We start from the raw sequence: 13,784 nt of genomic DNA, 5'->3' as shown, positions 1-13,784 counted from the left end.
AGTTGCCCTCCCGATGCTCTGCACCGGGAAGCCCCTGGGTGCCCGGCCCAGCGCCCCGGTGCCCAGCCTGCAGCTCCCTTCCGCTCAGGGCGCGCTGAACTTTTTTTTTTTTTTTTTAAGTGGAGAAATCTCCTTTTTTTCAATCTAAATCATATGAAACTCCATTATATAAAACAGGAACTAGGATACTAATATAAACGATCAGTTTACGGTTATATATACTTATTATAAAGCCGGTCCATAAGAACAGGATTAATTTGAAAAGCCCGCAATTTGGAGGAAGGTCATTGGGGTTGTAGCCTCATCTCCGGATTCATTCCCTGGCTTTTATTGGTTGTGCAGGGATGGAGAAATCCTGGCTTGCCCAGGACACCCAGGCCACAGCAGGTTCTAGCAGCTTGCTTCATGTGCTTGGTGTCTTCCTCACCTAGGGGCTGCGAGGCCAGGGAGCCTGTGGGGGGAGGGGGATGTGAGGAGGGGGAGGGGTTGAGGGGTTCCAGTGTCAGTGTTTGCTACTGAGAACAGGAGTGTGTGGTTTCAGGGGTTAACATATAGTTTGCACAGAAAATCAGACATGCGTGAGCCCCTGAAGCACCTCTGAGAGTTCACAGGATGTTCTCCTCTTGCTGAGGAGAGGCCCCAAAGACTCTTGTGTTTCCATGGCAACAAAGTTCCTTTTCATGCTGGGGAGGATGCCTGGGAGGGAGGGGGGGTCCCAAGGAATGGGTCATTTTAGTATCCTGGCTGGAGGACTGAGCAGGTACATGTGTCTGGAAGAGAAGATTCTAGCACATGGCTACAAGCACAAGGAGTGTGTCAGCCAAGGGCCTCCCCTAGAGGCACACTTGTTTCCTTCTCTGGGCCTGTCTGCAAACGCGGGGGCCAACTGTCCATGGAGGAAGCCAGTTGGTGTAGGCCCGCTCCAGTCCTGCCTGGCCATTCCAGAGGCCCGGGGACAGTGATCACAGGCCAGGCCCTGGAGACAGCCAGACCCGGACTCAAATCCCAGCTCTGTCACTAGCCTGGCTTCCTACTCGGCTTTCTCCTTGGGCCTCCCTGCTCCACTGCCAGTCCGTTGGGGGCAGGTGCGGGGCAGTTTTATCGCTGCACACAGCAGCCTGCTAGAGAACCACACCAAGGCTGTCTCAGGGGACTTCTCTGAGCAAGTTTTCTTGTGGGTGGCAGAGGCTTCCCCAAGGGAGACTGCCACCTTCCATCTCCCATCCTTTCTCCCTCCAGGCGTAGGCCAGGCCCAGGAGGCTCTGTTGGCCAGGGAGCAGGCTGCCTGTGGGGCAGGACATGGGCAGACCAGCTTGGGCCTCATCTCCTGGTGCCCCCTCGAGCCAGAGGTTCCAAAACCTTTCCTGGGGGCTCAGGTTGGCCCCTGACTCCCTGTCTTCCCTCCTCTCACCTCTTTACTTGGTCCAGCCTGGCCATGACTGCACAGTGGGTCACCCGCTATGCTGCGAGCTGGGGTGGTGGGTATGGAGTTTGGGTTATACACGGGCAACCCCCCTGGGCTGAGCAGTCCCAGAGAGGGCCTGGTTTGGGGAAGACACACGCCCCTGCCAGCCTGTCTCTAGCACCTGTTAGAACATGGTGCTGGCTGTGCAGCCGGCTTTGGCCTGGGTGTACCCTGGGTCTCGCTCTAAGCCCCCGGTGCCCCAAGTTGCTCTTCCAGCTGCTTAGGTGCCTAGACAGATGATCTTGTATTGCTTTAAAGAAACAAACAAAAAACTGTAGTAAAATATGTGTAACATAAAACTTACCAATTTAGTAATTTTTAGGTGTGCAGCGCAGTGGCATTATTTATGTTGTTGGGCAGCCGCCGCCAGCATCCATCTCCAGAACCTTTCCATCTTCCCACATGGAAACTGTTCCATTAAACACTAACTCCCCAGGCCCTGGCAACCACCATTCTACTCTGTGTCTCTGGATTTTAACTTCTCTAGGAACCTCTTGTAAATGGAATCAGTCGGCATTTGTCCTTTTGTGTCTGGCTCATTTCACTGGGCATAAAGTCTTCGAGGTTCACCTGTGGTGTAGTAGGTACCAGAATTTTCTTCTTCTTTTTTGTTTGAGGGCTGCTTGTGTTGCTCTTGAGTACTGCTTTGTGTCTTGTGTGAACAGTACTGGCTTCCACTCTTAACATCAATTTACTCTGAAAATATGCAAATCTTGAGGGGCCATGTCTTCTGCATCCTTATCATTCTTACCTCCAGGGAGGGGCCGGGGGTGTGAGCACACACTGGCCAGGCCTCAGGCTCTGTCGTGCACTTTCCCCTGAGCTTTGTGGGCCCCACCACCACTTTACTCCTGGTCTACAGCCTTGTTTAATAAGAAATCCTTGTGCAACTGGCCAAGTTAATATTTTATTACAAAACACACATGCCCACACACAGAAACACACATGCCCCCACACACATACACACACGATGGTGATTAAGGCTACGGCCCAAAAGCAGACAGGATCTCCTATCTGGGGACAGGCTGACCACAGTGCTTCTGCACACACACCTCACTGAAGGAAGAGGGTCTTTGGGAGAGGGGCTTTCCAAGCTAGATAAATTAGGAGGTGGCTTTGTTTTTATAGGAGGACTTAAGGCGGCTTCACTCCCTTGAGGAATGTGAAGGAGAAGATTGAGGCAGGAGCATTCAGAAACCCCTCCCTCGTGTTAAGCGGGATCAGTCTGTCCCTGATGCGGTTGGTTCTAGAAGCAGGAGGAAGAGACCAGATTTCCCCTGGAGGCCGGTTTTCTTTCCCAAGCCCGGAGGAATGTTCTCCAAGGAAGACCAGACAGAGAGGCTCAGCGAGGCTCAGGGAGCCTAAGAGGATGCCCAGCCCCCCTTCCGCCCCCCTCTGTGCCCAGCGGCGTGGACGGGGCTTTGGCACAGAAACACAGGGTCAGGAGTCCTCGGTGGGGAGCTGGGCCCCTGACCCTCCCGTCCTCGGGGCCTCCCGCAGGGCCGGGCCTGGGGCGGCGTCACACAGCTGCATCTTGGGAAGGAAATGGCAAAGTTAGGACAGCTGGCAAGACAGGGCGCACCCAGAAGCCACACACCAGAGGGCTGACCCCAGTTCTGCTCAGTGCACTTCCTTCCTCCATCCGGTACCAACTGCCATTGGAATGATTTTACCCTTTCTAAATACATTTCTAGAAGAAAAAAAAAAAACTCAGTAGGGCAGGGATGATTTCTATCGCTGCCCCTCCCTGCCCAGGCCTATCCTCAGAGGGACTTGAACTGTGTTAGGGGTTTCTTTTGGCTTCATGAATTTTAAGCCCTATGTTTCTGCCAAGATTTACACATGTATCACCCTTAGACAGTTACCAAGTAACTCTCTTTTACTTTCTCTACTTTTCATCATTCATTTTTTCCTTAAACAGCTGTACCCAGAAATGCAACCCACGAACTGTCCAATCCACCCACCTAAAGTATACACTTGCAAAGTTTCATATTCACATCCATTCACAGGATGGTGCAAGCACTGACTGCCACAGTGTTAGAATATTTCATCACTCCAAAAAGAAGCCCCATTCCCATCTACTGTCCCCTCCCCCAGCCCCTGGCAGCCCCTGATCTACTTTCTGCCTCTCTGGATAAGCCTATTCAACACATTCCCTATCAGTGCAATCCTACAGTCTCTGGTCTTGTGACTGGCTCCCTGCCCTCTGTGTCCTGTTAACTTTTTGTCAGTGGCTTCTAGAAGGAAATGGAAGCTCTAATGAAACAACCTTTCTGTGGGGCAGCTCAGATTATATATATACTGTACAGGCTTTGATATTTTCTAGTGCATTCATTTAAAGGAAAGAACAAAGGAAGGGCTGGAGTAGAGAAGTGGGGATTAATCAAAATAGTAGGTCGCACACTCAGCAGTGTTACTTCTAGTAATGTATTCTTAAGAGAAACGGTATTAGGAATGAGAATGGGGCTACATTTACAAGGATGTTCTTTACAACCCTGTTTAGTAGCAAAGAATTAAAAGCGAAACAAAACATGACCCCAAATAGGAGATAAATTAAGTAAACCATGACACAGACATGCAGTAGAGTCAATGCAACACCACAGAGCCATTAAAAGTGATGGGGAAGAGGGGGACTGCCTGGCTTAGCCAGTGGAGCATGTGACTCCTGATCTCGGGGTTGTGAGTTTGAGCCCCACGTTGGGTCTAGAGATCACTTAAAAATAAAATCTTAAAAGTAAGTAAATGAATCAACGAGTAAATAAAAATCTTTAAAAAAATTGATGGAGAAGAATCTCCAACCATGTGGGGAAAATGCCTGACGTTGGTTAAGTAGAAGAATAAGAGCAGGTTACAAGTAACACATAAAGCCTGATCCTTTAGGGGCAACTGGGTAGTTCAGTGGTTAAGCATCTGCCTTTGACTCAGGTCATGATCCTGGGTCCTGGGATCAAGTCCTCATCGTGCTCCCCAAAGGGAGCCTGCTTCTCCTGCCTATGTCTCTGCCTCTCTCTCTAACTGTGTCTCTCATAAATAAATAAAATCTTTAAAACAAAAAGTCTGATCCCTTAATAAAAGCAATATACATATCTATATATCTTTATACTTATCTATGTATCTTTATATCTATGTATCCATCCATCCATCCATCCATCCATCCATCCATCCAGAGAGAAGAAATACTGGAAGGACAGTCACCCAGCAGGTGCTATTTCTAGGCAGTGCGATGATAGTTTTCATGAAAACCTTTTTGTTTTTCTTATTTGTACTTTCTAAATTCTTTACACTTTATTTTTGTCATCAGGAAACTAATTTATGGAAAATGCTTCACCATCAGAAGTGGACATGTGGGGGTATCCCGGGCCATAGAAACAGGACAAGAGTGGAGAGGGAGTCTTGGGTCTGGGCCCCAATGCTTCAAGGCCTCCCCTGCAGCGGGGCTCTTCCTTTCCCTGTTGCTGAACTCCACAGCTGACTGCCCTCCTGGTCTCCAGCAGAGGGAACTTCCAGAGACCGTCTGTGTTTAGACAAAGGAACTCACCTGTTGACTGGGTCACACACGAGATCTTGTAGGACATCCAGATGCTCGCCAGGCAGAGGAAGGTGGCCACGAAACCGAAGATCTGCACAGGAGAGAGAGGAAAGGAGGTTCCCAGGCCAAGGGCCAATAACTCAGGCAGTCCTTTAGTTCCTGTACCAGCTGTGGCCTGGAGGGAGCCTGGGGGATGGAGTGACCTGACCACCTCCTCAGGTGCAGGGATAAGGACCTGTTCCCTCGGTTCCTCCCACAGGGCCTTGGTTCAGGCCTGGCCCTGGGGCTCTGGGCTCCACCTCTTGGCCCTCCTCACTCTGGGGAACTCCAGGGCCCACATTCGGGTTCATATTTACCAACTGACCTGAGGCCAAGGCACTGTGCAAAACAATTACTGGGGCTAATGACAGAGGAAAAGGTGGAATTACGCATTTTAATTTGAGTCTTTGAATTCCTAATGTTCAGATGGCTTTTACTGGTATGACAGCGTTGCGTTTCATTCATAATGGCTTTCTGTTCCACCTCGCTCCACAGCTGTGTGAGAGCTAGAAGCCAAGACCTTGCTGACAGTGTTATGTTTGCACATATTTAAACAATCTTAGACTAAAATCAGTTAAGGTAGCTCCTTCCTTTCTGAGGCTCCACCCGGTGCCCACGTGGCTGACCTCGCTGACCTGGGAAAGCTGACCCAGCCCAGTCTAGCTTCATTTAAAGATAAGGGACAGGGCATCCCGAGAAGAATAGGACCTCATGTGAGGCTCATCCGATGGTTAGAGAGAAGCAGACACACACTTCGGTGTCTGTCTGGAACTTCCAAGCCTGAAGCTTTAGTAGCTATAACTCATTGACCACCTTGACGTGCCTGTCTGAGTTCTAAGCCCGTTAGGTGTGCTGATCCTTTCAATTCCCATCACTCTGCTAGGTGAGTGCTGCCGAGCTCCTCCCGTCTCCCTCATCTGGCAGCTAAGGAAATGGAGGGACAGTGAGTCAACCAGTTTGCCCAGGGCCACAGGACCAGCGAGGGCTGGGCATGGGATCTGGGCCCTGGGCCCTGCTCTAGTTTTGCCCAGGTGTTCCTGGACTCGCACATGGCCTCATGTTCGGGACACGGCTACAGGCTGATGAGCAGTAGGAACAGCCCAGGAGCTGCCAGACAAGGGCATGATTTCCAGGGTTTGGTTTGCTGTTCAAGCCCCCGCTGGATTACAAAAGCCACCTCCCTCTCCCCCAGGTCGCTTTCCTTGGCTCCTTTTGTACCAATTGTCTGCACCACATAATTAGCCTATTGGAGCCTGTCCCTGCCCCTCATTGTCTGTTCTGCACAATTAGCACATTATATACCATCCCGGTCTCCAACTGTCTGCCCTGCATAATTGAACAGTTTATTATATCTACATAATGCTCTTCTGGACGACAATGCCTCATTTGCTAATTGTTTCATGTGCCTTGGCCTTAACTCCTAAACCAGGCTGCCATTTCCTCATATGCAAGGGCCATATCTTTTTATTTCTTCTGGCTCCCCCTTGGCCGAGGCACCAAGATGGTATATGATGAGTGGGGCTTATTTGGATTCCAGGTGATGTGCAATCTGAATCATAAAACCCAGTGGGAACCTCCCCATGTGGTCCTGACACACAATGGGTGCCAGTTTCCTCAGTGTCTCCACCACCAGCCTGCCTGTAGTTGGGCAGGTAGTAACCTGTAGGTGGCACCTACCCCACTTCTTGGGGACTGCAAGGGGTAGGGAGGTGGCTGCAGGAGGCACTTAAGGCCCATGAGTGTTCAGAGGCTTGGCCGCCCTTCTGTAGCGATGTGCTGCCCCATGCCCACCTTTGGAGGACAGACCCCACCCCTCAATGGAATTCCAGGCACTAACCCACTCCCAACCCAAAGTCTGGAGAATTCTGCTAATGTATAAATGAAAGAGTGACTGTCTCCTAGAGCTTTTCTTAAAACTCATTAAAAAAAAAAAAAAAATCAAGGGCTGCCTGGGTGGCTCAGGTGGCGCCACCTTCAGTCCAGGGTGTGATCCTGGAGACCCGGGATTGAGTCCCACATTGGGCTCCCTGCATGGAGCCTGCTTCTCCCTCTGCCTGTGTCTCTGCCTCCCTCTCTCTCTCTCTCTCTCTCTCTGTCTCTCATGAATAAATAAATAAAATTTAAAAAAATCAAGGTGTCTGGGTGACTCGGTTAAGCATCCGACTCTTGATTTTGGCTCAGGTCATGATCTCCACGTTGTGAGATAGAACCCTATGCTGGCACAGAGCACACTTAAGATTCTCTCTCTGCCCCGCCCCCGCCCTTGCACATGCACTCTCTTCTTCTTTAAAAAACAAAAGAAAACAAAACAAAAAACTCATTTAAGAAATCTCATCTGGGGATGCCTGGGTGGCTCAGTGGTTTGAGCCTCTACCTTTGGCTCAGAGTGTAATTCCAGTCCAGGGATCGAGTCCTGCATCGGGCTCCCTGCAAGGAGCCTGCTTCTCCCTTTGCCTGTCTCTCTGCCTCTCTCTCTGTGTCTCATGAATAAATAAAATCTTAAAAAAAAATCTCATCTGCTTATTAGTGAGGCAAATCAGTACTGGCCCATAGGCCACCGAACTGTAAGCAATTAGCAAAATCAGAAATCAGATGGCAGGAATCTATAAGTCTTTTAAAAATAATAAATACATATGCATAGAAACCCATGTGTCATGTTTGTATATGTGTGGGAAACACAGACTGCGCCCACAGCACTATGTTTTTACACATTCCCATGCTTCTATTCAGGCTATCAGATGAATCAGTTTTCACCTTTGAAAGGTTTAGGAGTGTTGTCTCCTGGCCTGAATACCGTTGTAAATCAGGACCAGCAAAGCTAAGACCCATGACAGGTATCACTAACTGATCATGTGCTCAGATCCCTGGACCTCAGATCACGGATCCCCGGACTCAAAAGAGGCCTCGGGATCTTTGCCTGCATAGCGCAGAGGCAGCCACCAACAAATGGCATGTATAAAGGGACATGTGCATTCACACCGACGGCCCCTGGTGTAAGGAGTGGCTGTTTGAGAAAGGGCTGGGCCTCTGGAGCCCTCTGAGAGTGCCAGGAGCCTTGACCATCCACCTGTGGAGACCCTGTGCTGTAGGCCCAAGTTCAGCTCTCTGGAGACTGCTGTTGGCTGGATCAAGGTGGGTACTGATAGGCACTTTTCTGGAAAAGGCAGGCCCCAGGAAACAATCCCCTTGACGCCCGTCAGAAGAAAATGTGCTAGAAGTGAATTCATTCATGAAGGTTCCCCAGACCATCCTCACCGCTCCAGCTACTAGTCCACTCTGGCTGTAACTCTTGGAGGCTGCCACAATGGAGGCGATTAGGAGGAGCAGGGTACCGATTAAATAATGCAGAAGTTCCTGGGGACAAAAACAGAAAAGCAAAGCAGTGAGTCAGGAGGTCCACTCCTGGTTCTCAGAGGCAACCAGGCACAGAAGAGAGGAACAGAGGGGAAGGGAGCTACCCCGCAAGACAGAAGAGGAGCTGGGCAGGCAGCCAGAGAGGCAACAAAGAGAAAGGACACTTGTCATGTGAGGAGAGACATCCACTAAGGACCGCTCCACTCCTGAGGGCAATTTGTAGACAGTATTCTGACCTCCGGCCAAAGCTACTGAAAAGCAAACAGCTTCTCACAACTCCCAGGCTGAAGAGTTTAAAGGAAGCTCCAGTTCTGAGAAGCAAAGCCCCTGAAAGACATGTGTGTCTCTCTTACTTCTGCTTCAGAGAAAGTTCTAGGTTAAGTGTGCTGGCTTTGGTGGCTGCCTAGAGTTCCTGCTTACTCTGTGAACCGTTTTTGGTGTGGACCTGAGGTGCTGGCCCTGTCAGAGCTGGAGTCAGAGCTTAGAGTGAGGTCAGGGGCCTTCTGTGAAGTCCATGTGGAGGTGGGGGGAACTGACTCTCTGGCACCTAATAAGCCTCTTAGCTTTGTCCTCATTCATCTTCCCTCAGGCCACACTCTGCCCAGACCACACTCTGCTGAGGCATTTGCTTGCAGGGCAGCCTCACCCGGCTTCCATGATCTCCACCCCATTCACCCTCCAGGCTTAAAATGGCATCTCTGCAGGCCCTGAATGAGGCTGAACTTCTGTCAGCAGCAGGGTAAGGCTTCCACCTCATTTTTCTTCCTCCCCATTAAACACCAGATCAGAGGAGAACTGGCGCTTAGGGACAGGAGAGTACTCTCTCTGGATGCAGAGTGTATTCATTTTTAGTTGTCTTCAATGAGAATTTAGAAATTAGTCCTTCGTGAAGTAAGTTCTGCCCACCAGGGCAGGCACCTATTAAATTTTGGAAAAGCATTCCACTTTTAAGCTGCAGCTCTTCTGAAAACTGTGCAAAATCAAAGACCCCAATTTCTCCTTTAGTGACTAGAAAGGAATATCAGAAGGTAGACCACAGAGATTTTGACTGAAGAGCAGATTAGTAACTGAAGTTCCCTACCTCCAAGATTCTCACCCTCGAAGAAAGGAATATGACAAGGGATAGAGAAAATGGACTTGAGAGAGTCCTAAATGGAAAGTGCCTCGAGAGTACCCCACCAATAATGTGGGGCTGGGCTTACACCTCCAACAGGCACTCTGCTCTCTACCCACCCCCATTCCTGCCCCAGCCTTTATCTCTCCTTTTCACGTTCATTATCAGCATCATATCAGAGGAACTTGTTCGCAGAAGTAGAAAGGTGCTATAACTTGGAAAGGGGCCAAAAGAAATGTCTCTCAAAATAACAAAATGGGTAATGACATTAAATGTGAATACTTAAACAATCCAATCAAGAAGCAGAGGTTGTCAGACTAGATTAAAACAAAACAAAACAAAACAAAACCGGGCAGCCCGGGTGGCTCAGTGGATTGGCGCGCCGCCTTCGGCCCAGGGCCTGATCCTGGGGACCAGGGATCCAGTCCCACAACGGGCTCCCTGCATGGAGCCTGCTTCTCCCTCTGCCTGTGTCTCTGTGTCTCTGCCTCTCTCTCTCTGTGTGTCTCTCATGAATAAATAAATAAAATCTTAAAAAAAAAAACAAAACGGGTGCCTCGGTTGCTCAGTTGCTTAAGCATTTGACTCGGTTTCAGTTTGGATCTTGATCTCAGGGTTGTGAGTTCAAGCCCCATGTTGGGCCCTAGTATGGAGCCTACTTTAACAAAAAACCAACTATATGCTGTCTATTGGAAAAACACGTTATATTCAAAGATACAAATTGATTAAAAGTAGAAAAAGAAAAAGATACGTCATTTAAACAGCAACCAAAAGAAAACTGAAGTGGTTATACCAGTATCCGACAACACAGATGTTAAAACAAAAAAAATGTTACCAGAGATAAAGAGGAACATTTTATAATGATGAAAACATCAGTCCATCAGGAAGCAAGAATATAAACATGTATCCACCTAATAGCAAAGCAACAAAATACAAGAAGTGAAAACTCAAACGAATGAAGGGAGAAATAGGTAATTCAAAAATAATAAACAGTTGGAGGCTTCAATACCCCACTTTCAATAATGTGTAGAACAACTAGGGAGGAGACCAACAGGAAATAGAAGACTCAATACTATAAGAAAACTAGACATAACAGACATCTATAAAACACTCTACCCAACAACAGAATATACATTCTTCTAAAATGCACATAAAATATTTTCCAGGAGACACTCATATGTTAAACTATAAAACAAACCTCAGCTGAGTGAAGTAAGTCAGTCGGAGAAGGACAAACATTATATGTTCTCATTCATTTGGGGAATATAAATAATAGTGAAAGGGAATATAAGGGAAGGGAGAAGAAATGTGTGGGAAATATCAGAAAGGGAGACAGAACGTAAAGACTGCTAACTCTGGGAAACGAACTAGGGGTGGTAGAAGGGGAGGAGGGCGGGGGGTGGGAGTGAATGGGTGACGGGCACTGGGGGTTATTCTGTATGTTAGTAAATTGAACACCAATAAAAAATTAAAAAAAAAAATAAAATAAAACAAACCTCAATAAATGTGAAGGACCAAAATAATATAAAGTATGTTCTTCAACTCCAACAGAATAGGATTAGAAAGCAATAGCAGAAAGAATTTTAGGAAACCCACAAATATGTAGAAATTAACACATTCCCAATTAATGGGTCAATCAAAGGCAGAATCACAAAGTAAATTAGAGAGTACTTGGAGATGAGTGAAAATGAAGATATAATATACTAAAATTATGGGATGTAACTAAAGCAGTGCTCAGAAAGAAATTTACAGACGCACATATCTAAATTAAAAAGGAAGAAAGAGTTCAAATTAATAGCCTAATCTTCACCTTAAGACACTGGAAAAAGAAGAGCAAACTAAACCTAAATCAAGGAAAAAGAAGGAAAAAAAGATTGAAGCAGAAATTAATGACACAGGGAACAGAAGAACAATAGGAAAAATTAATGAAACCAACACTGGTTCTTTAAAAAGACCAACAAAATAGTCAAACCTTTAGCTAGACTGATAAAAAAGAAAGAGAGAGAAAAGATGACCAGATTCAAATGAACAGAATCAGAAATGAAAAACGGGACATCACTATGGATCTTATAGAAGTAAAAAAGATTTTAAAGGAATACCATGAACAATTATATGCCAGTGAATTAGAAAACTTAGATGAAATGGACGTATTTCTGTAAAGACATACCACTGAAAATGACTCAGGCAGAAAAATACAATCAGAACAGATCTATAACAAGTTTGAGTTACTAATAAGTTACCCACAGTAAAAACCCAGGCTCAGATGCCTTCATTGCAAAATTATACCAAACATTTAAAGAATTAACACCAATTCTTCACGAACTCTTCTAAAAAATTTAAGAGGTGGTAACACTTCCCAAATTACTCTATGAGATCAGTATTACCCTGATAACAAAACCAGACAAAGATGTCACAAGAAAACTACAGACCAGTATCTCTTATGAGTACAAATATAAAAATTCTCAACAATATACGAGCAAACCAAATCCAGCTACATAAAAACTGAAAGATATATCATGACCAAACAGAATTTATCCCAGGGATGCAAATGTTAGTTCCACATATGAAAATCAATATAATACACCATATTAATAGATTATTAAGGGAAAAACTCACATGACTATCTCAATTATCTCAGATAAAAAGCATTTGACAAAATCTAACACCTTTTTATGACAAAAACATTCAACAGAGTAGGACCAGAAATTAACTTCTTCAATCTGATAAATGGCTTCGACAAAAACCCACAGCTAACACCACATTTAATGATGAAAGATCAGGAAAAAGATAATGATGTGTGGTCTTGCCACTTCAATATTCAACTAATTTCTTGCAATAAGAAAATGAAATAAAAGGCATCCTGGCTGGAAAGGAATATAAAACTATCTCTATTCATAGATGGCATAATCTTGTATACAAGTTCCTAAGGAAGAGCACCCGGGTGGCTCAGTGGTTGAGTGTTTCCCTTTGGCTTACGTCGTGATCCCAGGATCCTGGAATGAGTCCTGCAGCGGGCTCCCTGCAGGGAGCCTGCTTCTCCCTCTGCCTATGTCTCTGCCTTTCTCATAAATAAATAAATAAATAAAGTTTTTCAAAAGAAAAATTAAATCCTAAAGAATTCATTAATGATCTGTTAGATCTAAAATGAATTCACAAAAAAACTAAGTAAATAAATAAAATGAGTTTAGCAGATTAAGGATACAAGATCAATATGCAAAAATCTCCTGTATTTCTATCTACTTGCAATGAACACTCCCAAAACAAAATTAAGAAAATTATTACATTTGAAATATCATCAAAAAGAGTGAGATACTTCAGAACAAATTTAAGCTCCCCTCTACAAAAAAAGCACAAAACTTACACTCTGGAAACTATAAAACATTGTCGAAATAAATTAAAGTTCTAAATAGGGATCCCTGGGTGGCACAGCGGTTTGGCGCCTGCCTTTGGCCCAGGGCGCGATCCTGGAGACCCGAGATCGAATCCCACGTCGGGCTCCCGGTGCATGGAGTCTGCTTCTCCCTCTGCCTGTGTCTCTGCCTCTCTCTCTCTCTTTCTCTCTCTCTCTATCTCTGTGTGACTATCATAAAAAAAATTAAAAAAAATTAAAAAAAAAAGTTCTAAATAAGTGGGAAAGCCCTTCATCGTCCTTGGCCACAAGACTTAATATGGTTAAGATGGCAGTACTCTCCAAATTGATCTATAGATGTTTGTATTAGATTCCCAGCTGACTTCTTTGTAGAAACTAAAAAGCTGATTCTAAAATTCATATGGAAGTGCAAAAATCCAAAACAATCCTGAAAAAAATTCCTAATTTCAAAACTGGCTACAAATCTACAGCAATCAAGACAATGTGGTAAGATCAATGCAATTGAGAGTCCAGATATTAACCCATGTGTTTATGGGCAACTAATTTTCAGCAAGGATGCCAAGACAATTCAATGAGGAAAGAATGGTCTTCCCAACAGATGGTGCTGCGACAACTGGATATTTACATGCAAAAGAATGAAGTTGCATCCTTACCTCACACTAGATGCAAAAATAAATTCAAAATAGTCTGGATTTCTAAGTGTAAGAGCTGAAACTGTGAAACTCCTTAGAAGAAAACATAGAGGCAAACCTTCATGATCTTGGATTTGGTAATGGCTTTTACACCAAAAACACTTTTTTATACCAAAAAAAGAAAAGTAGTTAAATTACATCTCCTCAAAATTAAAAACTTGTGTTTTTTCTTTTTTTTAAGATTTTATTTATTGATTGATGAGAGACACAGAGAGAGAGAG

The 13,784-nt window shown here is 45.6% G+C and overlaps 1 protein-coding gene across 2 annotated transcripts in view; it reads right to left on the bottom strand.

Annotated features, from left to right (window-relative positions):
- The window catches only part of CMTM7 (CKLF like MARVEL transmembrane domain containing 7), a 67,349-nt gene that overhangs the window by 10,020 nt on the left and 43,545 nt on the right, over positions 1–13,784 (bottom strand). Inside the window, exons 3-5 of one of the 2 annotated variants that reach the window (XM_077865558.1) lie at positions 8,289–8,387; positions 5,004–5,085; positions 2,354–2,998 (exon numbers count right to left, since the gene is read on the bottom strand). In XM_077865558.1, coding sequence (XP_077721684.1) covers positions 2,985–2,998; positions 5,004–5,085; positions 8,289–8,387 — 195 coding nt within the window. In that variant the 3' untranslated portion in view covers positions 2,354–2,984. Of the gene's footprint in view, positions 1–2,353; positions 2,999–5,003; positions 5,086–8,288; positions 8,388–13,784 lie in introns of those variants that run through there. The other variant, XM_077865559.1, reaches the window with a different exon arrangement.

Source organism: Canis aureus, chromosome 22 (assembly GCF_053574225.1).
Source record: "Canis aureus isolate CA01 chromosome 22, VMU_Caureus_v.1.0, whole genome shotgun sequence".
NCBI lineage: Eukaryota > Metazoa > Chordata > Mammalia > Carnivora > Canidae > Canis > Canis aureus.
The sequence above is the reverse complement of the archived record's forward strand: the minus strand, read 5'-3'. Positions and strand labels throughout refer to the sequence as shown.